At 61.5% G+C, this 25,851-nt stretch overlaps 1 protein-coding gene across 1 annotated transcript; it reads right to left on the bottom strand.

The window, feature by feature from the left end:
* Positions 1-3,644: 3,644 nt before the first annotated feature.
* Positions 3,645-24,937, bottom strand: VANGL2 (VANGL planar cell polarity protein 2). The gene is made up of 8 exons (XM_044266685.1): positions 24,802-24,937; positions 11,089-11,349; positions 10,829-10,949; positions 7,785-8,392; positions 6,908-7,044; positions 6,304-6,439; positions 4,594-4,825; positions 3,645-3,927 (listed from the first exon to the last, which is right to left on the bottom strand). The coding sequence occupies exons 2-8, from the start codon at positions 11,157-11,159 to the stop codon at positions 3,667-3,669; spliced, it is 1,566 nt and encodes a 521-aa protein (XP_044122620.1). The 5' UTR covers positions 11,160-11,349; positions 24,802-24,937; the 3' UTR covers positions 3,645-3,666.
* Positions 24,938-25,851: the final 914 nt, after the last annotated feature.

Below are 25,851 nucleotides of genomic sequence, written 5' to 3'. Positions count from 1 at the left end.
TCATGATCCCAGGATCCTGGGATCGAGCCCCCCATCGGGCTTCCTACTCAGTGGGGAGTGCTTCTGACCCTCCTCCCTCTTGTGCTCTCTCTCTCAAATTAAAAAAAAAAAAAAAAAAATTAAAGAAAAAAGAGAGAGAGGGAGAGAAGATATTTAGAAGAGAGATACTTCAGGAATTTTTCCCAGTGAGATTTGAGGAGATATCACTGTTGACTGAAATCACCAACTTTCTGAAAATACTCTGGGTCCACCCAGAAGGTAATCTTTCCTTCCTCCCTATCCTGATTACCCAACCCCAGGGAGTAGCGGAATCTTCACTTCTTGGAATCTGGGTTTGAGGTGGGTAGTTTCCAGTCTCAAGAGCCTGGGGGTGTGGGGGGTGGGGAGGTGGGGGAGACAGCAGAGCAATGGTGAGTTCACACTGCCCCCTGCTGGCCGCTCTCCCCCTACGCGGAGCACTTACTTGCCCAACAACTTCTGCTCCAGTAGAAAAAGAAAAACAGCAGAATGCCCCCACAAAAGTCAAATGTCTTTATTTTATATAAAAAAAATTTGTACAGTTTTAGTTCCTATGTTTAAGAAAAAAAAAAACTAAAATTGCCATTATGTTTCGATCCACTGCAAACTGTAAAAACAAGCTTTTTATATATTAAAAAAAAATTTACATTTTACAATTTTCTACATGCATGCACAAGGTCTCTGTAACCCAAAAAAAGAAAAATGAGAAAGAAAAAGAAGAAGAAGAAGAAGAAAGAAACAAATGAAAAAGAAAAGAAAAAAAAAAAAAAAACTAGATTCAACAGTGGCAAATTCTACATTTACAATCTCACTTGGAAGGGACCCAAAACAAGCCCCGTTCCTTTCGCGCACAGAACAACAGACCACAACAGTCACACACCAGGACCGAATCCATCAGCAGATGCTGCCCTGGGGGAAGGGCAGGGGAAAGAGAAGACAGACAGACAGACAGACGGACAGACGGACGTACAGCGCGGAGGGGTGAGGGAGCTCCTCGGGCCCCACAGAGGAGAGAAGCACAGACTCTGGGAAGGGGTATTTCGGATGAGAAGGTTCTGAGGGGTCCCACTGTCTCTTCACAGGTACCGTGGCGGGGTTGGGATGTGGAGCGCGAGATGAAAGGCTCAGATGGGACAGAGATGGGCAGAAACAAAGAAGGACAAAAAGAAAAAACGAGTCAACGGAGCATGAAGGGTCGTGTAAGAGAAATGGGACCCATGGGGACAGGCGGCGTGGCGAGGTAGGTGAAGGCCTGGCGTGCAGCGTCCCCGGGGCGCTCCAAGGTGATGACAAGGAAGGCCTGGTGGGGGGCGGGGGGAAGAGCTGGGGAATGCTGGAGACCCGGCCACTCGCCCGCCCGGGGTCCTGGGGAAGCGGTGAGGGGCCACAGGTAGGTGTGGCCCCCACAGGAGAAGAGGAAGAAACCCCAGCATGGCAGGAGCGGCGGAGCAGGCAGGACAGTGCCCAGAGGGCCTGGGCCCACAGCAGTTCACAGCATGAAGACAGCTCCCCGTGCGGAGAAGCAAAAAGACACACACAGCCGAACACTTGACAACTCATCCTGACATTTTAAAAAATAATAATAATTATTATAATAATCGTCAAAGAAGACAAAGATACCACAGTTCCGACGCAAAGGACCAAAACACGACCGTTCTCAGTCACAGCCCTTAGTGCTTAGAGAGTTGGGGGAAAGTTTGCTTTTTGTTTTCAGAAAAAGGAATGAAAAAATCACAGTGATTAAAAACATGGCAGGTTCTGAAAAGAAACACTCCCCCACCGCTAACGTGGGGCCACAAGGAGGATCCCAGACACCTTCTGTCCGCCCACCCCAGCTGGGTCCGTCCGTCACACCACACCCCGCTCCTGCCCACCATCCAGGCCCCATTTTCCAGGATAGTGAGGTATTTAGAAATGCGACCCAGGAGAGACTCCTCGGAAACCCGGTCCTTGAAGAGAAGAAAAGATACCTTCCCGCAACCCCCAGGACAGGACGCCTTTCCCTCAGGTGCTGCCTAAGTCAGGCCCCAACCCACTGCCGCGCGGACAGCGGTCAGCACGCGCCGAAGAGCCCTTGTCTGGGAGGCGTGGGTGGACAGATGTGCTTTGTCAGAGAGGATGGGGGAAAGGCCAACACGAGGGCTGCCCCTCCACGGGCAGGAAGCCTCCCGGGCCAGAGACCAGTGGGGATCTGAGCCCAAGGGGCGCTCCACGTGTCCAGAACCAGTGAGTCTGCCCCAGGATGGGAGCGGGAAGGGGCCCGGCGAGTTACTCAGAGGCCCGGCCCGGGGGGCACCCTCCAGCCCTGCCACCAATGGTCCGCCACGGGGATCCTGGCTGGAGGTTCCAGTTCCCTTGGCTAAAACTACACGTCTGAATGAAAGGCTCAGATTTACACTGAAAATATGTCTTAGAAGACCGGTGAATTTTGCTCAAAAAGAGACCTAAACTCTAGAGAATTCAGATCGGGTGTAGAGACCACAGAAGCTCAACGGGGCAAGGGACAGATACCCACGAAGGCAGCGATCCTGGCCCCTCCCTCCAGCACTGAGAGAGACGAGCGCCCAGAGAACCAGGCAGGGAGACAGGAGGGGACCCTGGCCAGCCAAGGAAAAGAGACCCCTGAGGCAAAGAAGTGGGCTTAAGGCAGGGGATGAGGAGGAACTAGCGGCTCCCCCCCAAACGAGATGAGGCAACAGGTCCCTGGCGCGGAGAGAAGACACACGGGGGTGTGGGGGGGGTCGGGGAGGAAAAAAAAGCGTTGGTCTAAGACCGCAGGGGTCATCGGGTCGTGGACGGCAAGCCACTGAATCAGGGCTGGCTTCTGCTTGCCATCCTGCCCCAGGAAGGGGAAGCCTGGCCCAGCGAGGCGGGAACGAGGGTACAGGCAGGTTCAGGGTGGGGACCCGCGATGTTCCCCAGATCTCTCCCATCCTTCCCTCCGAGGCTGCCCAGCACGAACCCAGTGAGGGAAGGCACCGTCCCCCACGGCCCAGGAAAGGTGGTCACAGAGGGTTTCTGCCTCGTCTGGCTATGATCCCAGAAGACCATATGACTCAGAGACGGAAGGCAGACACTTTAGGGGTGAAGGGCAGGATCTCCCCTTGCTCTGAATGTGTGTGGCTGTGCAGGGGAGGCTCCGACAGACGAAGCCAATGACCATGGCAGGGAGACCCCCGACCCAGGCCGAGTCAGGGGGACGCACGGGTACCCTGTCCCGAGGACTCAGCGATGGTACCGGGCCGGCTGAGTGGGCAGGAGGAGCGGACGACCCCCCGTCTGGAGGAGTTTTGGCACGGTGGCTCTCGGGAGTCATGTCTGGGCCCCGGAAACTGCTACCAGAACCTGGTTTGGGGGGGCGCTGGGGGCTCAGGAGAGACCGCCACCTGGGAGGGAGAGAGGGAGAGGCAGGGCTTCCTGCATGATGACACCAAGTGAGGGCTGGGGACGGAGGGCGGGCTTCCCAGGCTCTGCTGACGACGCAGGGGCCTCTTGAGGCTCCCGTGGGGCAACCGAGGAGGAAGGGGGCGGAGGGGTGGGGGGTCAATTCAAGTAAAAGGAAACGGGGGCAGGGCCCAAAGGGCGGCAGGAGCGGGGGCCGAGCGTGCCCCCGCCCGCAGGGCCCGCGCCCCCGGCCCTGCGGCTCGGTCACACCGAGGTCTCAGACTGCAACCTCATGACGAACTTGTGCGACTTGGGGTCCACAAACTCCTCGGAGAGTTTGAAGAAGGGGACCTTCTTGGTGCTCACCACCAGGCTAAAGTCCTGGCGTTTCAAGAGGAAAACGATGCCGTCCTTGAGCCCATTGGTCACCGGCTCCTCGCTCACCAGCGTCCACTGTTTGGCCAGCCAGCGCTCCTTGTGGTACTGGATGGTGGGTCCGGCCGCCAGGTACCGTTCCAGAAAGGCCTGCGGGGGGCCAGGGGCTGCATGGGCGTCTGTCCCACCCACCCACCGCCTCATGCCCCCAGCCCGGGACACGGCTTCCAGAGACAACCAAGACGTCCCCCAGCTCACGCTCTGCTTCCACACCGTCTACGACAGAGCAGAAAGGGGCAGAGCTCCTCTGCTGCGGACCCTCGTATGAAACACGGGGAAGCAGAGCCCACAGAAGAGGGGGGAGGCCCAGGGTCAGGACCTGCGCCCTGCCACTTGCCTGCACCAGGGTAGGCCACAAGCCCTCCCTGGTTCTTCCTTCCCCTGCCATCAGCTCTCACGGAGGCTGTCACCCTGCTCGCCGAGGGCGGTTCGGGACGCAATTCTAGGGGGCTGACCATACAGCGGAGGGGAGGGTAATGGCTCAAAAAAAGCACAAAGTGGGTGGTGAAGGGGCAGGGGGGACTTGGTGCAGCAACCGCACAGAACTTGCAGAGATGGGAGTCAGGTCTCAGCGGCCCCGGAAGAGTCCAGAAGCCACCCCTGCTCCTCAGCACCTGGGAACTTGACTCAGAGCCGAGATTTGGGGGCAGGGATGACAGAGGAGACCACGGGGTGGGGGGGGCAGGGCCGCGGGGCGGGTGCGGTGAGAGCACCGTGGGAAGGTGGGCGGAGCAGGGAGCAGCGGGGTGGGCCTACCTTGGGCGTCATGTCGTGGGTGATGCAGAACTCCAGGTGCTGGAGGATGCTCTCCATGGTGTGGTAGGGCTGTTGCTTGGTGGTGCGAAGGTACTTCTGCATGGCCCGAGCCATGGAGGCAAAGATGGCCTGCGCCGCCTCCCGGGGGTCCATCACCTCCCTGGGGTTCTTCTGCTCCTCCTCCTGCAGCCGCTTAATGTGCGTGAAGGCCTCCTCCACCGCCACCACGAGCCTGGGGGACAGGAGGGGCCTGGACCACACGCCCACCTCCCATCTTTCCCTCGGCTCCATCCCTCCAGCAGCCTGAGCGAGGTCAGGGCTTGCGGTGGAGACCCGGAAGCACACAAACCCACCTGAGCCAAGGGTTGGGCTATGGGGGGGGCGTGCACCCACACGGTGCGGTGGCAGGTGGGAGGCAAGGCAGGAAAGAGCTACAGAGCTCCGGGAGCGGAGCGCAGGGACTCCAGGGTCAGAGCTGGAGACCGCTAGGGCCCGGGCTCAGGGAGAGCAGCAAGCCTCGCGGGCAGCCGCTGTGCTGCCCGAGACCCCCCCCCACCGTCACACTTCGCTGGGCAACAAATGAACAGGCACAGAGCAGGGGCAACATGGACATCCGTCTGGGGGGTGAGTTTGCAAGGAACTGAGTACAAACCAGGAAGAGAGAAAGGCAAGAACACGAGGGCCGGATGGCAGAGGTGAGCCCACCATTCCCAAGAGACCTGGATGGCTACAGACACGCGAAGCCCTCCCCGGCTGGCCACCAGACAGAGAATGAAAACGTCCGTGTCCATCGAGACAGGCAAAGAGGGAAGAGGACTATAATCCAAATACGGCCGAGGAGGCGGGAGTCAACGGTGACCCACGGCGGGCGCACCGATGAGAAGCTTCATGCTAGACCCGCATAGAAGGGGTGCGTCTCAAGGACCATGTTAAGGGGAAGCAGGAGAAAGAAGTCTATCTGCGTTACAAGCATACGGGGTGCCCTGTGGCTCAGTTGGTGAAGCATCTGCCTTTGGCTCAGGTCATGAGCTCGGGGTCCAGGGATCGAGCCAGCATTGGGCTCCCTGCTCAGCGGGGAGCCTGCTTCTCCCTCTGCCTCCACCCCTCCACTCATCCGCTCTCCCTCTCTCTCTCAAATAATTAAATAAAATCTTTAAAAAAAAGAAATGGCACTGCTGGTCTTTAACCTATGGCAGGGGACACCAGCCTCATGTCAGGACAGAAGGGATAACTTCCTCCCTTACAGCCTGGAGACCGTTGGAGGAGGGGCAGAGGGCACAGCGGGTGGTCAGATCCTGGGGCGCTCTCCTGCCGCAGGCCCCATGGAAATCCCAACAAGCCGCGGTGGGACGCGGCAGCAGCAGGTACTTAAGAAAGACTCTTCGGGCCTGACTTACGCGTACGTAATAATGCGGACAGGACAAGGGAGGAGGGAGGACAGGACTGCAGAATGTACCGAGATCGGAGCGCCAGAACCTCGTGTTTTGCAGGTAAAAGGCACCATCAGCTGAGCAGGCCTCCAAGAGCTACTGACTGGCCTGACCCAGACCGAGGACCTGACCTGCGGGACTGTGAGCTGAGAAGCGTGCGCGGGTTTACGGCGCACAGCGCGGGGGTCTGTCCCGGCAGCCGCGGGACACAGACGCTCAGGCCGCAGCCCTGGAGCCAGGCACCGATGCCCACCCGCACCTGGCCGGCGCCCACACCCACCTGGCCCGCCGCTTGCGCACCCTCCGCTCGTGCTCCGCCTCCTCGTAGTAGTACTCGTTGTGGCTGTTGTCCCGCCTCCGAGCAGCTGCGGCGATCACCGCCCGGGACTGGCCCGTGGAGTTGTTGGTGCTGTTTTCTGCGCAGGAGCAGGACAGACGGGCACAGTCACCTCCCAGCGCGCTCGCTCCCCATCCCGGGAAGTCTGGAGACGGCAACCTGACACGTCGCAGGAGGCCATGCCCACCCCGATACTGCCGGCACCCGCAACCCTCCTGGCCACGGCTGGGAGAGGCCCACAGGACGGCCACCAGGAGGGCCCTGGAGGGCAGGAGTCCTGCATGTGCTCCCCCGGTGCAGGGGGACCTGGAGCTCAGAAAGCTGAGGGCTCAGGACCAGGGCCGGGGAGCAGAGAAGTCAGAATGGGGGGACGGGGGGTAACACACCATAGCATGGGTGGGGGGACAGCAAGCAGCCACCTGGAGTCCAGGGAAATGACAGAAGAAAAGGGACCGGGGAAAGCAAGGGAAGAGGCTGAGAGAAACGGGGAGCAGGTACCACGCCCTGCCTGGGACAGACGGGAGGGCAGGGGAGCAGGGCCGCTCACCCTCTCCGAGGGAGTACACCTTGAAGCCAGACACTTTCTTGGCCAGGACGGACTTGGGCAGGTTGAGGAGGGCGGGGTTGTAGACAGGGAAGTCATGGTAATACTTCTCCAGGATCCACACTGCCACTCGCTGGATGCTGTGGGGGAGACGGCAGGAGGGGGAGGGAGAAGGGACCAACAAGGGGGGCCGGGGAGGGAGACATCAGGGCAGGTCGGCAGGGCAGGAAAGGACAAGCACAGGGACAAGCTTTTTCCAAGAAGCCTGGCTCAGGGCCCAAGGTCGACTTACCAGGCTCGCAAGCCTTCCCTGGGGGGCAGGGCCTGCTAGTCCTTCCCTGCTGCACTGAAGCCCAGGGAAGAAAGGGCACAGGACCTGGATCCCCACAAAGGACCACCAAGAGTCCCCCAAGATTCCCTCTGGGACCAGGAGGTGCTCCAGAGAACTCCGCATGGGCCAGGGGGAGGGGCAGAGAAGCTCCCCCGGTATCTCTCCCTCTGGGCGACCGTCCTCTGGTCATTTCATCCCAGCAAATGTGCACTTGAGGGCTCACCAAGGCTGTGCCTCCAAGAAGGCCAGGGAAGTAATTCCCCAAATCCCCTGTTCACCCCCCACACCTTTCTCCTCTTTGGTCCAGCCCTCTCTAAGGTCCCCAGTGGCTCACTGCTTGTAAGGTCCCCAGTGGCTCACTGCTTGTTCTCGCTCCGTTCCCAACTCCCAGCCCCACCTGCCCCGGGACCCTGCGCTGCGCGTGCAAAGTCCCCTACCGCGGCCTGCGGGGGGGGGGGGGGGGGGCAGCTGCTCACCGCCGCCCCCACACCCGGCTCTCTCCCATGCGCCCTGCAGACCCCCAGCCTCCGCCCAGGCCCGCGCCCACACCTGAGGTGGCCCACATTGTAGAAGCGGCTGGCGCCGTCGGTGGAGCGCACGACCTTGAGCGTGAACTGGGGCTGCAGCTGGCGCAGCTCCAGCAGGACCACGGCCAGATAGTGCACGAAGAGCAGGGCGTCCACCAGCGACACGGCGAACTGGACGACGCCCTGGTAGCTGCGCTCGCGGGCGTCCAGGATGCGCACGCCGTAGAAGAGCCAGTAGGACACCACGAGCAGGAAAACCAGCACCATGAGCAGCGCGCGCAGCACGAAGACGCGCGGCAGCGAGGCCTTGGGCCGCCGGAAGAACAGGGCCCAGCTGCCCAGCAGCAGGATGAGCAGCTTGAAGGCCACGGAGATGAAGAGGCCCTCACAGGCCGTCCCGCAGGGCTCCAGCTCGTCCCGCCACAGCAGCGGGGGCAGCAGCAGGAAAGCCAGCGGCGTGAGGAAGGACAGCAGCGCCAGCGTGGCCCCCGCCGCCACACCCAGGTGACGGGAGCAGTCCAGCGGGACGCTGTCCTCCATGTCCTTGGCGATGCGCGTGAGGTCATCGTGGGAGATGCTGTGCTCTGAGGTGCCCGTTACTACTGTGGTCGTCTCCCCCCAGTTGTCATCCTACAGCAGGAGGGGCGGAGGCATGGAAGGGGGATTGGGGAGGAGGAGCCGGAGGCAGAAGAGGAGGGAGAAGAGAATGGAGGGGGAGGAGGAGGAGGGGAGAAGGAGAAGGGGGAAGAGGAAAGGGGAATGAGGGGAAAGAGGAGGTGGAGGAAGGGAAGGAGGAGAGGGAGAGGGGGAAAAGGAGAGGAGACAGGGGAGATGGGGAAGAGGAGGAGGAAGGAAGGGGAGGGGCAGGGCGGGCAGACAGAAGAGACGCCATCAGCCAGTGTGCGACCACCGAAGCATTACCAAGATCCACTCTGGCCAAGCTTGGCCTCTGCAGGGCTGGGACCTCTGCGACCTGGACCAAAGGGCACACAGCAGAGAGCTTGGGAAAGAACACCGATGCCCAGATCTCACCCAAGAGGAAAACCACCTTTTAAAAAAAAAACCCAGATGATTTGGGGGCGCCTGGGTGGCTCAGTCGGTTAAGCATCTGACTTCAGCTCAGGTCATGACCCCTGGATCCTGGGGCCCAGCCCTCCCCACGGTGGAGAGTCAGCTTCTCCCTTTCCCTCTGCCCATCCCCCGGCTCATGCTGGCTCACGCTCTCTCTCAAACAGAAACTTTAAAAAAATAATAAAAAAACAAAAACCTGATGATTTTCACGTTCATCCAAAACTGAGAATCACTGAATTCACTCAACAATCCCTAAGTCCTGTATATCCATAACACGGTCTGTGGACCAGCAGCGCGGACACCTCCTGGGAGCTGCTGGAAACGCGCATCTTAGGCCCCAGCCCCTGCTGACTGTGCGGGAACCTGCATTCTAACAAGGCCCCCGTGGACCGCTCGAACGTTCAGGGGCTGGCAGGGGGAGCTGAGGTGCCCCGAGGACGTGCAAGGTGTGCATACCAGGAGGAGAGTCAGGCCAGCTGAAGCGGGAGCAGGCCATGTGCAAACTGGGCTACGCTAGAAGCACCTACCCCCCGGACCTCGAGAGCCACTTTAGGTTTCTAACCAAGGGGGTGACCTGAAACAAAGCAGTGTGGCAAAGGCCAGAGGACCCTGGGGGGTAAGGAGAGGGAAAGCAAGTGATCAGTGTAGGGCGTGGAAGATGGACACACTTAGGGCCACCCCGGGTCTCTGGTCGGCCCGCAGCACAGCAGCTGCCTGTTGCTGGAGGCAAGGGGGTAGACGGGCTGAGGTCCCCAGTGTCCTTCGGAGTGGGGTTCACTCAAGCAATCTCTTGATTAATTGCCACCATCCCACAGAGGAGCCCCCAAGGCCCCCAGTGGCCATCAGTGCTCACACCCTTCACTCCCGGACAGCACGGGGACAGCGCCTCGCCTCAGGACTAGGACACCGACTGGGGGGTGTAGAAGATGCCAGGCAGGGTCAGTGACTGGGCCTCCTCAGACGGGAGGAGAGTCTGATCTGATGAAAGGAAGCGTGTGCACGGACCACGTTCAGCTCGAGGAACTGGGTCTATCCCTCACTCTAGGCTGACCCGCAGACACGCCGCCCACCCTCTCCAAGCATCAGGGGTTTGTGGCCTCCTCCCCCAGAGCAGGTGAGCTGACCACGTCTCGGGGTCCCTTCAAGAACCTGGGAGGCCAGGTCTCAGGGAGAGGACAGGACTGGGAAAGAGGGAGAAAGAATACTTCCCTTAGGTACTCATCTGCTCCCAAGACCCAGGAAGTCCCCATGTCAGGCACAAACTTCTTGAGAGGGGAAGGGAGCTGGGAGTCTCCAGCCCTAGAAGGAAGCTCGGGAGGCACATGAGACACAGGCAACCCCAGAGTCACCTCAAATCTTACCTCTGCCCTAATCCAGCACAGCGTTCTGCCTGCTGGCCTCCCTGCTGGCGAGCACAGTGGGCCACAGAGGTTAGAGCAGGAGCAACCTGCTCAGGGGCCCTCTGGGAATGACAGTGTCCTTCGGGGCGCCTTCTCCCCCTTCTCCCCGCCCTTTCTCCGCTGACTCCGCCCACACCTGTTTCCCTCCAGACCAGGCGACGCGATTCCGCAGGTGAACAACAGAGGGCGCGGTCGTGCCCACGCCTCCGGGCTCAAGGGAAACTCCGCCCACACTTTCAGACCCCACCTGTCCCGCAGGGCCCTCCTGCTTGCGGTTCCCAGCCCACCCGCCTGGCCTCAGCCCAGAGGAGGCAGGCGATTCCCAGGACACAGTCCAGGTCACCTTACCTCTCGGACAGCGGGAGGCAGAGGCTGCTGCTTCCAAAGGGATCTCTACAGAAACTCCCTGAATTCTACTGAAGCAGGGTCCTACCCAGGGACACCAGCAGAAGGAGGTGTGACACCAGATGCCCTCCCTGATAGGACCTCTGTCCAAAGAGCCCAGGTTTCCAGGCCCCGCCCCATCAGTGCACCTCCCGCTTCACGGAGCAGCCGGAAGTCCCCTGGCCCGGACCCCGTGCCCACGGAGGCTTACCCGCTCATCCCCTCGCGTGGACTCGTTGTCCAGCAGGGGCTCCCCTGGAGCCTGGATCGTCACGGACTTGTCACCGCGGCTCCCATCGCGGCTCTTCGAGCGGTGCCGGTCCCGGCGGTCCCTGCAGCAGGAGGCCAGGCGAGCGGGCACAGAAGATCAGAGGGGGGACCTGGGTCTTCTCAGCAGCCCCCGTGCACACCCACCTCTCCCGCACCCCCAACACACCCTCCACCACCCACATCACCCCCACGCGGGCCCACCTGTGCTTGCGGGAGCTGCGGGAGTGGCCCGACTTATAGGAATAGCCCGAGTACTGCGACTCGGTGTCCATGGCGTCCGAACGCCGTGCCTTGTAGCGCTCCAGGGCCACGGGCTGGGGCCTTCTGGGGGGCCCCACAGCCGCCTCCTTCAGCACCGGCTTCTTCAGGCCAAGGGGCACCTTCAGGAAATCAACCGTCACCCTGAGGGACTCTATCTTGCTGGACGGGTGGGCTTGTCTCAGAGAAAATCAAGCGGCGTTCCTGAGAAAAGGAAGCAGCTGGTTAGCAGCCGGAGCTCCCTGGGAAGTCAGGGCCAAGAAGAGGACCGTCCCCAAAGGGCAGCTGCAGACAGCCTCACCACGACCTCAGAATAGTCCCTCCAGGTTCCCGCTCTGTCCAGCGCGCCCAGTTCCTCCGACCTTGCCTCCTACAAAGAGCACTCCTTGGCTGTGCCAGCGGGCGCAGGAAAGACGGCCGGCAAAGGCCACTAGGAACGACCCGACCCTGCACGCCCCGGGGCCAGGAGCCAGGGCAACGCTTTCCTTATTCTCAGCCAGGAAACCCAAGGCTCAGAGAGAGCAGGTTCTGGCCAGCCGACAGGCTGGAGCAACAGAGACCTCACAGAGCAGAAAGCAGCTGGCTGCTGTCCAGGCCTCTCCTTCCCCCTCAACTCCTTGTCCCCTGACTCACAGCTTCCAAGGATGCCCACAGAAGGAGGGCTCCTGTCTCCATCTTGCCAGCATCTACATCACACAGCCAGGTCAAGCTGGCGGCTCCTCCTGAGGGTCAGAGAGGGTGTGTGTGTGTGCGCGCGCCCGCACATGTGCACACACATAGACTAGGGGACAAGGTCAGGAATGGAAACCGTGGATGACGTTGGAAGCAAGCGGGGAGTAGAAGGCAGCAGGAACCATTCTCTAAAAGCCTCACGTCCGTAAACGGCAAGGTCGAGGCAAGGTCCTGGCTGTGTGCGCTCCGGGCGGCGGGCTCTTTCTGCACGGTCACCTCCACGCTCTGAGGAGCAGAGCCAGCGTTTCCTTCTCCTGCTTCCCCACCCCCCACCCACATCCTGCGGGGGGCCCCGAGAGCCCAGCCCTCAGAGACCAGCAGTCAACATGGTGCCATCTCCCCTCTGTCCCTCCTCTGTCCCTCCTCTGTCGCGCACGCACGACCCTGCCACGCACGACTCTGCCACGCACACACGCATTTCCCAGCCTCACTCGCCAGCCCATGGTCTCACTCTCAGGGACCGCGTGCTCTGTGCTCCCCGCGAGGCCCGGGGGTACGGCGGGGACCTGACACCGCATTCCCAGGCCGGTGGGGCAGGTGCACACTGACCGAGGAAACCTGAATACGAGTAACTAACCACTGCAGTGATGACAGGAAAGGAGCAAAAAACCAGGAGGGACGGCTCTGGGGGCCACGACCAGAAACTGAGTGCTTCTGGAAAGTTTCTCAGAGAACGTGACACCAGAGCCTAAAAGGAGAGCAGCAGCGAACCAGGCAGAGTGGAGGAGAACGGCAGGGAGGCGCGCCCGGGAAGACCAAGGGCGGCAGAGCTCGGTGTATATCAAGGACCAGCAACGGCCAGTGGGGCTGGAGCTGAGGAAGAGGGTGGTGACAGGGAGCCAGGGATCCCGGGCCAGGCGAGGAGCTCACGTTTTATTCCAAGCGCAAGGGGAAGCCTATGAAGGCTGTTAGCTGTGCAGGCAGGGGCTGGGGGGAGAGCAGACGTGGGAACACGCGGACGGAGGCGTGCAGGCCTGGAGGTGACAATAGCCGGGTGTGAGACGTGCTGGTAGGATCAGCAGGGCCACTGGGGTCTGGCTGAGGGCAGGAAGTGCCCGCGCAAGAATCTAGATGGCGGTGCTGTCACGTGGGGAAGGGGGCGCCAACCCGAAGAGGAAGGCCGTGAGCTCCCGTTTCCAACGGGCTGAGTTCAAGGCCACGAGACAGGCGGTCAGGGAGGCAGTGGGGTTCCTGAGGAGCCAAACCCGGGAGAGTCTGAGCTGGAGGTGCTGACGGGGTACGAGGTGGGAATGGGTGGGCCCCCTGGGAAGAGGAATGCGTACGGGGGATCTGGGAGTCCCAGGATGTAAGAGCAGGCAAAGGGGCTGACAAGGCACGGCCGGAGGAGCAGCAGGGCCAGAAGGGCTGCCGTGGTGCCAAGAACAGGAGGGCGTTTCGAGGTCGCATGCTGTCATAAAGCCAACGATGTTCAGAACCGAAACGGGCTTGCCTTTGTGTCGTTGTTAACTTTTCTCCAACTAAGCCAGGTCTTCGGCAACCGGAGAACGGAAAGCACGACTGAGACCCGGCTGTGTCCACCCCCCTCCCAGGGGCACGCGGCAAGAAACCGGCACTGACCTTGGGAATGCACCCGCTGCTCTGACTCCCAGGGAGCCCGCCACGGCTGTGGGAGATGAAATCCATCCCGCCATTCCTTGGCCCCCCTACCAGCTACCTAGAGGCAGCCCCACGGCCTTGCCATGCCTGTCAACAGCCCCACGTCAAGGCAAGCACGTGACCGACACACGTTTAGGGGACAGAGACACAGAGCCTCAACCCAAGCCGAACCCTTACTCAATACCGTTGCCGTGAACAGGCACCCCGTCCACAAACGACACGCGGGGCTCCTGCAGCCCAGCTCCCGAGAACCCTTCCTCCAGGCTCACGTCTCCACCCGCCCTCCGTCTGCAGCCTATTCTCGTCCCCAAACCTGAACTCCACCGGGAGGTTCAAGAGAACAGGTGGGCTCCAGACAGGCGGTGGAGAAGTGAAGGGGAACAGACCTGCCCTCGCCTGGGTCTGGACTCTGCACCCTCTCAGTCCTGCCCTTAATGCTCACGTCTCCCGGAGCCAGTGGCACAAAGAGCTGGGGACGCATGTCTGAAGCTCCGCATTCAAACCCCGACTCTCCCGGCCACCCGCTCCGTGACCACAGGCAAGTTACCTAACTTCTCTGTGCTCTGCAGTCTGGTAGGCTCATCAGTACAACAGGAAAACAAGGATGCGTGTTTGATGGGGCTGCCGTGAGGACCCTGGGGTGAAATGCTTCTCTGTACGGCTCAGTTAGAATTAGTTAAGGAATTAATACGCTCTGGCTCCAGGGTCGCCCACGCTCGATCCCCAGACACCTCCTCTGAGACTCGGGAGAGAGGTGGTATAAATAAATCCTGCTGTTGGGACTACTAAATAAAGAAGTCTCACACGCGCACACACGCGCGCGCACACACACGCACACACACACAGCCCTGGCCAGGACCACTTCAAACACACCCAGGAGGGAAGCCGATGCCATTGTGTTTCTCCTACAGATAAATTTCAAACCAGACAAGGGTGCCAGCCCCTCCCAGCCCTTTGTTCGGAGCTGCTCAGCCTCAGCCCCTACCTTCCTCCCAGCCGCGTATTAAAGACCCAGCATACGCCCTGCTCCCCTGGCCTGCTCCACCCACCCCTTCCAACCCAACTCCAGATGCCCCAGAAAGCATCCGAACGTGCTCCTCCTTCCCCTACCAGAGTGGCCCGAACGAGCCCGGTTCCTCAGAACCTTGCCTGCTGTCCCCTCGAGCACCCGGGGAACTAACCCGAGTCTGGAGAGGCTGGGGGAGGGATGGGAGGTGAGGAAGAACAAGGGGAGAAGTTGCCCTTGTTTCATCAGCTCAGGAATGGGGGTCTGCAGGGTCTCCCGGGTGGGCGGGTTCCCAGGGAAGAGGGTGGGGGAGGGGAGCCCTGGATGAGACCAACAAGTGGAAATGTCAGAGGTGGACCTGGAGGGCAGCAAGACCCGGTGTGGATGGGGGGGGGGGGGTACTGGCTTGCGGTTGGGAGGCTGGGAAAGGGAAACATGTCCCATTGCGTTCACCTTGCCCCCACCACCAAGACACAAATCACACTCACTCGGTTCCCTGCTCAAACCAACCATGGATTATCTGGGGTTAAAAGGAGGCCAGAGAGGAGAGAGGGAGGGAAGGGAGCCTGTCACAAAAACAAGACCCTTCTCCCCCCAAAGGCCTTTCAGAAATAAAATTAATGGAATGTGTCTCAGTACCATCCCAAGGGGATTGGGGGGAGGGGTGGGGGGGAATGTGGGGGCTTTTGTCCCGGCTGCCCAGCTTCTCCCACATTGATCACCATGGCAACCAAAGCCCCCTGTTGCCTAGGTGATGGCAGCCGGGTCCTGGAACCCATACCCAGCATCCAAAGCGAGAGAGGTTGTGAAGGTGGGGGGGCGCGGTTAGGGACAGAGGGAGAGAGAATGGGGTTTCTCCTCTGGCAGCCCCAGCTTTTGTCTGAGCCCTGGGATCGGGTTTCTTCAGGAAACAATCAGAGGCCTTTGGAAAAAATACACTCAGAACCTGGCAACAGGCAGAGGGAACAAGGCCTTGGGGGGTGGGGGGTTACAGAGGGGGAGGCTGGTGTTAGGCAAAAGGGAGACTGAGACGGGACCCTTCCCCTTTGCCCCCCTCAGAGGCACAGCTCTGGTGGACAAGGCACTGGACACGGACACAGGCACACCGTTGTGGGGCAGGTGCTGGGGACCGACGGCCAGCCACCAGGCGGCTAGGCTCACGACCTCCTCCACCCGCCATCTGGACCAGGGCCACCCCACCACCCCATCCCAGCTCCTTCAGGCCTGGGGTGGGGAACGGAGGCGGGGCAGCAGTGCGGGTGGGGCTGGGGGCGTGACTCAGCCTGGAAAGGAAAGGTGCGTGCGGAGGGGATCGGACACAACCGTGTACCTAGAGAGAGCACCTGTTATTCCTCATCTCTAGGGAAGATAGGGCTGGGGCAGCAGACCAGCTGCACCATGGAAGGTGCTTGGGCTGGACCTTCCCGCTGCAGTGGGAAGAGGATGGCAAGAGGACAGATGCCAACAGCTTTCCTGACTCTGATGGGGCAGCGCTCTCGACAGGCCCACTGTTGAGACAGAGGGCCCTCCTCTTCTCCATCCGAGACCCGGAAGGAAGGGGCGTGATCGCCTCCTTGGACGCCTCCTACAGAGCAATCTGTGGACACTGGCCCTTAAAGGGCTGTGATCCCACGCAAGAGCCTGGGTCTGACGGCCTCAGCCTCCCCCTTCCTGCTTCCACCCACAGCTAGGTGTGGACGTGTGAGTGCCCTGGTCCCGTGGTCCCTACAGCGTCACCCACGACAGCCCCGCTGTCCAAGGACATCGATGTGAGTTCCACGCCAAGTGCCGGCTGGCCACCCTCCTGGGTGGCAGCGGGGTCCTACCTCCCCACCCAGTGTCCAAAGAGCTAGAAATCTGTCAAGGGAGACAGAGCACCCTACCCTGTCAGCAGGCTCGTGGGGGCAGGGCAGAGACGCCAAGTCACAACTATCCTTCTTCAGACCGGTGGTGTCTCCCCTTTGCCATGAGACTCATCCGTGGGCTCAATCCAGACCCTGGCAACCACTGGTGGTGGGGAGAGGGGTCCGGGGTGGCAGTGAATGTGGTGACCTATCCGGCTGCCGCACAGGACAGTTAGGTACGAGAACCCCTAACTGTGCCCATGTAGTCCCCGGCTCCCTTCTCTCCCCTCCTCCCAGGAGGGAACCGCATGGACCCATCCAGCACTAACCTGGAGAAAGGAGGCCTTCCAGAGGCAACCCTATGTTCCAGGATAAAAACACGCATCCCAGAGAAAGACACCTCGGCCACATCTCGGGCGCGCCTGTTTGGCCTCCCCGGTCAGACCTCACTAAAGCTCTGGCTTGGCGTGCTCCTCTCAAGAGCAACACCAGGTTCCTCCATGAGACCCCTGGTCCTCGGCGTGGCCGAGGCTGTAAGGCCGGGATGGGGAGAACTCGCATGGACCCCTGCCCCAGCCGCTCTTCTCACCAGTGACAAGGGACAGACCAGAGAGGCCCAAGCCCAGACAGTGCAGACCAGAGCCCTTGCCCTCCAAGGGCTGGTTTCTGCCCCAGCCCTCCCCCACCCACTTAAGGCTCCTGACGCTCCCCCAGACAGTCCCCAGCCAGTCCCCAGTGGTGGACAAGCCCTCCGTCCCAGGAGGCCATCCTGGGTTTCCCCATCACAAGAAGAATCAAGGCGAGAAAGGCCAGGAACAGACCCAGGGCCTAGACCAAAAATGGGCTGGAAATGGGCTGCTCCCCATTCCTGCACATGAAAAGGGTCCCAGTGTCCCTGGGTGAGACCAGAGAGAGCAGCTGGATCTCAGAGGGCTGAAGAGGAGGAAAGGGCCGGCCTGGGGCGCACCCCCCACCCCCACTAATCAGGCACTCTCCCAGGACAGCCCCAGACATGAGCTCACCATCCTCCCAGCCCCAGGGCGGGGGCAGGACCCTTCTCCTCCCTGGGCTGAAAAGCAGGGACCGTTGTGCTTGGGTCCCCGTGGCGACTGTGCTTCCAGCGCAGATGCACACGGCCGGACCCCGTGCAAGGAGCCCCACTGGGGAGAGCCCACACACCGGGCTCCTGGCCAGGACACCTGAGGCTGCATCTCACGGAAGAGGAGCTGGGGGAGCCAGAGCCGAACACTCCTCCTCTATTCCTCAGTTTTCCTCCATCTCAGGCAGGGGAGATGTAGGCACCTCCCACATCCACAGACACACTGACACGCAGACACACAGACACCCACACTCCTAGCCCCCTTTGAAACCTCAACGGGCTCCTGCCTGCCCTACCCAGCTCCACCCGCCCCGGCCAGGCAGGTTCTGCAGAGACCTGCTTGGCTTCCTCTCTGGCTCCCCCACCCCCAACCCTGCTCGCAGAAAGTCTCTGTCCCCCAACACACCATGCACCCACACCCCAGCACCCCTTTCCCTAGCCTCAGCCAGCGGAGAAGGGTACCCTGGGCCGGGGGAGGGCAGACTGCAGAAAGGGTGAGTAATCACTCTGGCACCTGTCCCAGGTTGGGGGCCAGAGGGGAGACAGGGTGCCAGGCGCGGGGAGAAGGGAACCAGGGCTTCTAGGTGCCCGGATCACGGTTTCATTTCCACCCACCGGGCTGGCCCCACAATTCCCACCCGCCAGGCTCCAAACTTCTTCCTCCCTCCCTCAGCTGGGGCGAAGGACTGGCCCCTACCTGCCCAGCAGGTGAGCTGTGGAAGAGCCAAGAAGGAAAACAGGCACCTCGAGTTGTCCTCAGGGACAGGAGAAGGCGGACCCCGCGAGGTGAGCAGGCTACTCACAGATCAGCTCCTGTGCGCTCCACACCCCCAGCCTTGCGGAATACAAAACGCTGCTCTCCATAGCCTACTGTCTCAGGTAGGCCCCCGTGACCCTGACTCCAGGAGGCCCACAGCCTGCTCGCCCAGCCTCTGCCATGGAGCAGGAGGTGGCAAGCCGCTACTTGGGGAGGGGAATCCAGCGGCCCTCCGGCTGACATGTGGTGGGGGAGCTGGGAGCGAGGGCCACAGAGCTGGTTTGTACGGGAGAAGCAGCAGGGCGGGCCTACGGTGTGACACGGCGGGACAGAGGGCGCAGGCGGCAGGCCTGGCTCTCCCCACTCTGGAAACCCTCCCCTCACACACACCCAGGGGCCGAGATCTGGCAAGTGACCCAGCTCCTGCAGAGGAAAACCAGGCCAGCTGACAGGCCCGCGTACCAACCGACCTCCACCATCTTGACTAAGTCACCACCTGAGGTCTCCCTCTTCCGAAGGAGCCGGGGTCGGGAGAACTCACGTGGACCCCAGCCCTTCTATCTGCCACCTCCCGTCCTGGAGCAAAGCACGTGACAAAACAAGTGTCTCTGTTCACACTCGGTTGTTTTTTAAGTTACCGCATTCACACCTCGGGCTCTGCACCTGTTCCCGTCCAACCCCCGGTTACCCTAAAAAGCCAGAGGCCCCTCCCCAGACTCACACTATCTTCCGCCCAGGTTCGGGGAGCCAGGAGCCCTCTGGTGAAAGTGGAGGTCCGAGGGATATTTTGGGGGTTGCTGGAAAACACTACAGACAACAAGGGCCAGGCCCCTCCCAATGACATACAAGACCCCCCGGGCTGGAGCGGCCAGCGCCCGCCACGTGTGAAGGGGCCCGCAGAGAGGAAGAGGCCGGCCCCTGGACAGGTTCTGCCCAGGCTGCAGCCCGGCCCCCGGCTCGTGACCAGGAGGTGCTGCTCCTCCAGGAGACCCCCCAGGCCCAGCCTCAGGCGCAGCCGTCTCTCCTGGAGCTGACATGGAAACTCATGTCCACCCTCCAGGAGACGGGCCAGCTATTCAAGTCCAAGATTAAAGGCAATAACGAGCAAGTCAGATTCCACCAGAAGGAGGCAGGGGCAGGCGGAAGGGGCGCTGTGGAAAACGGAAGAGCCGAGGGTGGCGGACACAGCACAGCCCCCCCGGGGGACGTGCCGCTCACCTTCTCTAAACCTGTGTTCAAGCCAGTAAAATGGAGGAATAGCTCCTACTTCAGAAGGTTAAGAGTTTTCCACAAAATAACACAGAACATCACGGAGTCGGGAACAATAAAACGTCAGTTCCCACCTCTTCGTCCTTTACAGGGTGCACCTGCCATCGTCCCACTTCCGGTTCCCATGGCCTCCTTGTGAGAAAGACCCCAGCCAGAATAAGACGGAATCACCTCTGGCTAGAGCGCTGGCCCCAGCCCCCAGGGACCCCGACCCCACCCTAATTCCACCACAGCCAAGCACTGACTGAGAGAGCAGCCACAACCCCTCTTCTCATTCTCTGTCTCCTTCCTGGGTTGAGGGTGCGGGGCTGGCCCCAGGTCCCCCCATCCCCCTCTTCTCCTCCCTCCTTTCACACTTACAGAGACCGGGTTACAGAGACCGGGCCTGGCTCCAGTCACCGCCCCCCCACTCTCCCATAGGTGCCAAGCCCGGCTGTGTGTGCAGGGGCTGGGGAAGGGGACCCCAAGTCTGCCACCCCACCCCAGCCCCCAGCTTCTCCCTCCTCTCCCCTCACGGCCCACCCTGATTACCACGAGGTCCTTGGCTCTGCTGATTCCAAGCCTGCTTCTCCCAAACCCATTCCCGGCCGTCCTGTCTGTAATTACCAGCCTCGCCAGGGGCCCCAGACAGACACAGCAACACCTCATTTCCAAAGGGCCCCACCACACAAGGCCTCTGCCTCCTACTCCGAACCAAGCAGCGTGAGCAAGGGACCGAAAGATTCTCCTCGACCCACCTCCCTTCTCTCCAGATCACAGGAGGGCCATCTGGGTCAGGTCACCAGGAGGCGGGCTAGAGCAGGGAAGGCTGGAGGAGGGGGGGCCTGCTGTGGGGGGGGGGGGTTGAGTAGGATTCACCCCCTGGCTTTTCCCTCACCTCCGCTACTAAAACCTCCCCGTGAACAAGGCTCCCAACCTGGAGACGGTGACAGAAGAAATGTCAGGTCAATTCAGAGATGGGGAAGTTGACGTCCGGTAGAGCTGAAAGACAGGTAGGGACGAGAGCAGATGTGAACAGGAGGGAGCCACCGGAGAAAGACGAGGAAAGGGCAAGAAAGTCCCATCCTCCACGCAGACCCTGAGAAGCGGCAACAGGATCCCCGACTCTCCCTCCCTATTGCCTCCAACGCCACCAACTCAGGGGACTTCCTTTTACAGGCAGGGAAACTGAGGCCAGGTCCCCACCGTAACCTAAGATCCAACAGTATCGTGCTGCGCGCCGCTCAGCAACACCCCGCTCCTTCGGCAGGCACAGCGTGGACCTGCAGAGCCCCCGCGGGCCCCGCCCCGTCCGCCCGGCTCATACTATCCATCCTGCTAAGGTCCATCCACACCATGGAATACGATTCAGCCGTGAAAAGGACTGAGGTTCTGACGCCTGTTCTCACAGGGAGGAGCCCTGAAGAGCAGGTGCCCAGGGAAGGCAGACAGACAGACAGAAGAGGTCTCACGTTGTATAATTTCATTTCTATGAAACATCCTGAACAGGTAAACGTTCTGAATGAATGAAGCCCGGTGGTTGCCAGGAGCAGGGGTGCAACTGCTTTGCAGGGACAAGTCTCCTTTCGGTGTGGGGGAAAGGCTCTCAGACAGAGGCCACGCTAGGACAACACTGCCAACGTGCTAAATGCCAACGCGCACTTTAAAATGGTTAATTTCAGGGGTACCTGGGGGGCTCCGTCCGCGAAGCATCCAGGTCACGATCTCAGGGTCCGGGGATCCAGCCCCACATGGGGCTTCCTGCTCAGCAGGGAGCCTGCGTCTCCCTCTCGCTCTACTGCTCGTGCTCTCTCGCTCTCGCTATCTCTAGCAAATAAAATCTTGTGTTTTTTTAAATGGTTAATTCATGTTATGTGAGTTTCACCTGCTCAAAAGAACAGCCAGCGAACGGCACATCTCCTCCCGGGGCCCTCCCGGACACCCACCGCAGGGCCGAGCACTCTGGCTCCAGGCTCCGGCGGCCTCCGGAACACACCTCCACACGGCACTCACGGGGCTGCAGCAGCTCGACGTGTTTCCGCACGTCTCCCTGTGAAAGCCCGTTTCATCCGCCCCTCTCTCCGCAGCGCTTCCCACGGCGCCGGGCAGACAGCGGGCAGTGCCCAACGTGGTCTGCCAGGAGAGCCGGGCCAACACCTCGCTCTGCTCCCCAACTCAGCGCTGCCCCCCACCATGATCAGCGAGACCCCGAACCACTCCCCCGAGCGCTCCCTAGGAGCCAGGCGACGTGCGGAGGCTCTCTGTGCCTTCACTTAGCCTCATAAACCAAAGAGATAGGGCGTACTATTAACTCCGTTTTACGGGTGAGGCTTCAAAAAGTTACCTCCTCTGTCTGAGTTCTCAGAACTAGGAAGGGGCAAAACTGAGAAAGCAGAAGCAAGCCGAGAGCCAGGCAAGGACGTCACTGGGGGCCTGGGGTTCCTGCAGGAACGCCCCATCTGGGATTGGAGGACGGTGTCCTAAGATACACAACAGGCTAAAGAAGGGGGTTTAAGAACTTGCCCCACATTAGGGCACCATGAAGGACTAATTCCAACCAATGCCGTGAGGGTGTAGGGAGCTGCTGGGGGCAGAAGGCGCAGCAGAGCAGAGAGGAGGCCCTACAACTCAGAGGGGAGGAGAAGAGTCCCCGAGCTCATCCCTCTTCTCCCCGCAAAGCTTCTGGTAGCCAAGTACACACACCCCACCCTCTAGCCAGAAGGGCCTCTGGGAAGCCAGATAAACAGATAAAAGTCTGTCCTGCTCTAGGGCCAGGAAAGGGGGCCCTTCCTCAGACTCTGAAGGAGCAGAATTTGCTGAGGGCCACACCAGAGAGGCCTGTCTTGGAGGAATCAGCGGAATGACCGTGCAGGAGCAAGACAAGGGGGCAGGAGGAGCCAGTGTGGCCACTGGTCCCAGAGACGGCCCCTGCCAGCCTCTGAGCACAACACTGCCTCCTTGGGAGGACGCCCCACCGGCACGCAGAGCCCGAACCCTCCACCCTAGATTTAAGAGCCCTGCTCACCACAGGAGCCCGCCCCGTCCGGTGTCCGGCTTGGGGGTATCACGCATCTGGTCCTTCCTGCTCTGCCCACAGCCCTAGTCCCAACATGTTCTAACTCCCACTACCCTCATCCCTGAGTTTCAGGGAAGCCGGGGAGCCCTGGGGACTAGAGAAAGAACATTCCAATGGTACGTGCCCTTTAGGGAGTCAGACATTCCAATATTGTAGTTCCTCAGACACCCTGATAAACTTGCGTGGTCACCACCTTAGCCCCTAAAACTGGGCGGCTCGCCCTCACTGCTGCGGGCGACAGGGCAGCGTCTGGGAGGGCAGGGCAGAACAAAGTGTGCAAGATCAGCCCCTTCCCTACACCCCAAAAAAGAAAGGACAAGAGAGAGGAGAGGCAAAGGGGGTACACACTGCTTCTGTGGGGAGAGGTACACCCACTTCCCGGACAGTGGTGACCTCCGGCCACACGATCAGGATGGTGAGGACGGCCTCCAAGGGATGCCCACCCTCTCTTTCCCCAACACACAGTCATTCGCCCCCTCACTACCTCAGCTCCTGGTCCTCACCCTCGGACCGGGCCCCAGACCACAGCCCCACCCCCGCCACGCTTCTCACCAGGGTAAAGGGAAACTAAGGGATCCACACAGACGCACCTGCAGAAACTCTTGAGGAACCCCGTCCCCCCACCCCAGGCTCCCCAGAGCTCCCACGCCACCTTCTCAACCCCATGGACAGACCCCCCTGTTCCTCCCCCAGCTGTTCATCCCTCCAGCAGGCTGTCTGCTCTGGCCTCCTCTGGCCTCTAGCCCGTACCAAAATCCCAGGTCCTCAGGAACCGTAGGGTCCTGGAGGCAGGGCAGAGTTCGTGGGCTCTGAAGTCAAGGACTCCACGGCAGGGCGCTTTCCAAGACAACTGTGGCCTAGGGGGCTGAGCCTGGGCTCTGGAGAACCAAGAATGTGGTGAGGGAGGCCCTTCTTCCTTCTCTCCCTGACCCCTCCAGGGCCTCCGATTCCTCTAGGACTACAGCCAGAACCCCTGCTCTCTGTGCCCCACAATACACGCCCTTTTCTAGAAAAACCCACCTCCCCAAACAGGCACCTCTTACGACGGCCCACTCACTCCCACTTGCCGGTCTTGGATACTTAAAGCTCTCCCCTCGCACCACCGAGAAAGCCACATCCGAGAAGCTTCAGAAGCATCCAGACAGCTGTCCCTTCGGGCTTTCTCCCAGGAAAATCTGCCTGCAGAGGCAGGAGGATATACCCCCAAAACACACTCAGAAACCCACACATGCCTAAGACAGCACCAGACTGCTACGTACCCATCAAGGCACAATCCACACTAGAGAACGGATTCGTTGCCCCCCCTTCCGCTGCACAGGTGCATGCACACCTACCCAGGTGTGCCCCATTCTGCTCTCAAACACCCACCTTCCTCAGTACCTACACCCTTCTTTCCCAGAAACCCCTGTGCAGTTCACACACACAGACACACGCCCCTTCGCCTGAGTATCCACATAAATGCACAGCCAGGCACAGGCCGATCCGCGGTCTGCCGCTCTCCGGGTGCACACGCCGCCACAGAAAAACGCCGACACCTCCAGACCCAGGGGCCCACCTGCAGAAACACGCAGCACATCCCGGCGCACGCACACGCACACTCACACAATCACGCACACTGAGCCTCCACCGATGCTTTAAGACTCACTAATGCAGAGCCCCCAGGCCCCCCAAATGGGCCCATCTGAGTGGGCAGAGGGTCGCCGGCGCCTGTCCCTGCCCCCCCCCACGTACACGGTGCCCGCCAGCCCCGGCCTCGAGCAACACACGCCCCCTCTGCTCTCCTCAGTCGGTCCCCAGGCTCCACACTACACCCCGAATGCATACCTGCCCCGACCCTCCCACACTCCTGAAGGTGTGTCTGCACCCCTAAACACCGCCCCCCTCCAGTACCTCCAGACTCCGATCCTCGCACTGCCTCTCCCCCCACCTCCACACACACGCCGGGTCTCTGGCTTCAGCCGGCTCCCCCGGGATCATCAAGGCCCCCGCCGGGGCCCCGGGCCCAGGAAAGTCCCTGGCTCTCCAGGCCCGGGCTCCGCCCCCTCCCCACGAGCCCCCCGCCGTCTGCAAAGTTGGGGGGGGCACTCCGCCGTGCGGTGGGAAAACGGACCGGAAGGGGGGTGCCCCGAGCCCCCGCCCCGTCCCCCAGCAGCCATCCCGCCCGCCTACGGGCCGGGCACCCCCGGGCCCCCCGCACGATTGTCCTCCTTTCCTGTTTCTCGTCCTCCTTTCTTTCGCTGGCAAACTTTGCCCGCGCCCCGGCGGCCCCGCACTCACCGCCGCCGCCAAGTGCCGGTGGGCTCGGCCCGGCGCCTTTGTATCCGCAGCGCTCCGGGTCGCGGCGAACTCCGTGCTCGCGGACGGGCAGCGCGGGCGAGGGCGGCGCGGAGGGGGCTCCGGAGCCGGCCACCCCCTCTGCGTCCCAGACCGCTGCCTGTCCCCCTCGGGGCCCCGGGGGCAGGGGCCGGGGATGGGGGCGCTCAGGCTCCCATGGCGGGGCCCAGGAGCACGGAAGCGGGGACCGGGAATCGCACCGGAGCCGCCGGCGGAGCTGGGAGGGGACGGGCAGGGGAGCGGGCGGGGGGCGGGGGCGGGGGGCGCGCGCTCCCGGGCGCCGCCTCCTGGCTGTTCCCGCCGCCGCGCCCCTCCCGCCGCCGCGCCCATTGTCTGCGGCCCGGCTCTTCCCGGAGCCGCCGCTCCCCGGCCGGCGGGCCGCCCCGGACGCGCCGGGCCCTCCCGACCCCGGAGGAAGGCCGCGGCCCGGCGACCCCTGCCCCGAGCGGTGACCCGGGAGGCCTCCATCCCCGGCCAAGGCCCAGCCACAGCCCCTCCCTCCCGGGGCGCCTTTTTCCGACCCGCGGGTGAGAGACGGAGCCCCCGGGACGCCCGGGGATGGAGGTGTGCGTTCTTGCGGGCCACAGACCCGGCGACACAGAGTCCAATCTGGGACGTGGGAAGATTGATTTCCTCCCCCACCCCCCCAGGGCTGCGAGAAGGGAGAGTAATTTCTGATTTTAATTAGTGGCAGGAGACGCTCCCCGCTTCCTGTGCATACGGGGATTTCCCTGACACCAGCACGACCGCATCCCACCCCCCCTTCCAAAAATAATTTAATTACTCGGTGTTCTAGCTGCGAGCGGCGACCGCCCAGTCAGTATGGGACGCTCCCTCATTAACACTTTTTCCTCCCCTCTGGTTTGAGCGTAGGGATTAATTACAAAGGGAACCCTGCCCTGGGGGAGCGAGGGCGGGGGAGGCGCGGGGACAGGGAACTTGTATGTAGGGGAGAGGGGTGCTCCTCCCAGGAAGCCTCCAAAGGCCTATCAG

The sequence above is a fragment of the Neovison vison genome, chromosome 10 (assembly GCF_020171115.1).
Source record: "Neovison vison isolate M4711 chromosome 10, ASM_NN_V1, whole genome shotgun sequence".
Lineage (NCBI taxonomy): Eukaryota > Metazoa > Chordata > Mammalia > Carnivora > Mustelidae > Neogale > Neogale vison.
This window is presented reverse-complemented; position numbering and strand designations above follow the sequence as displayed.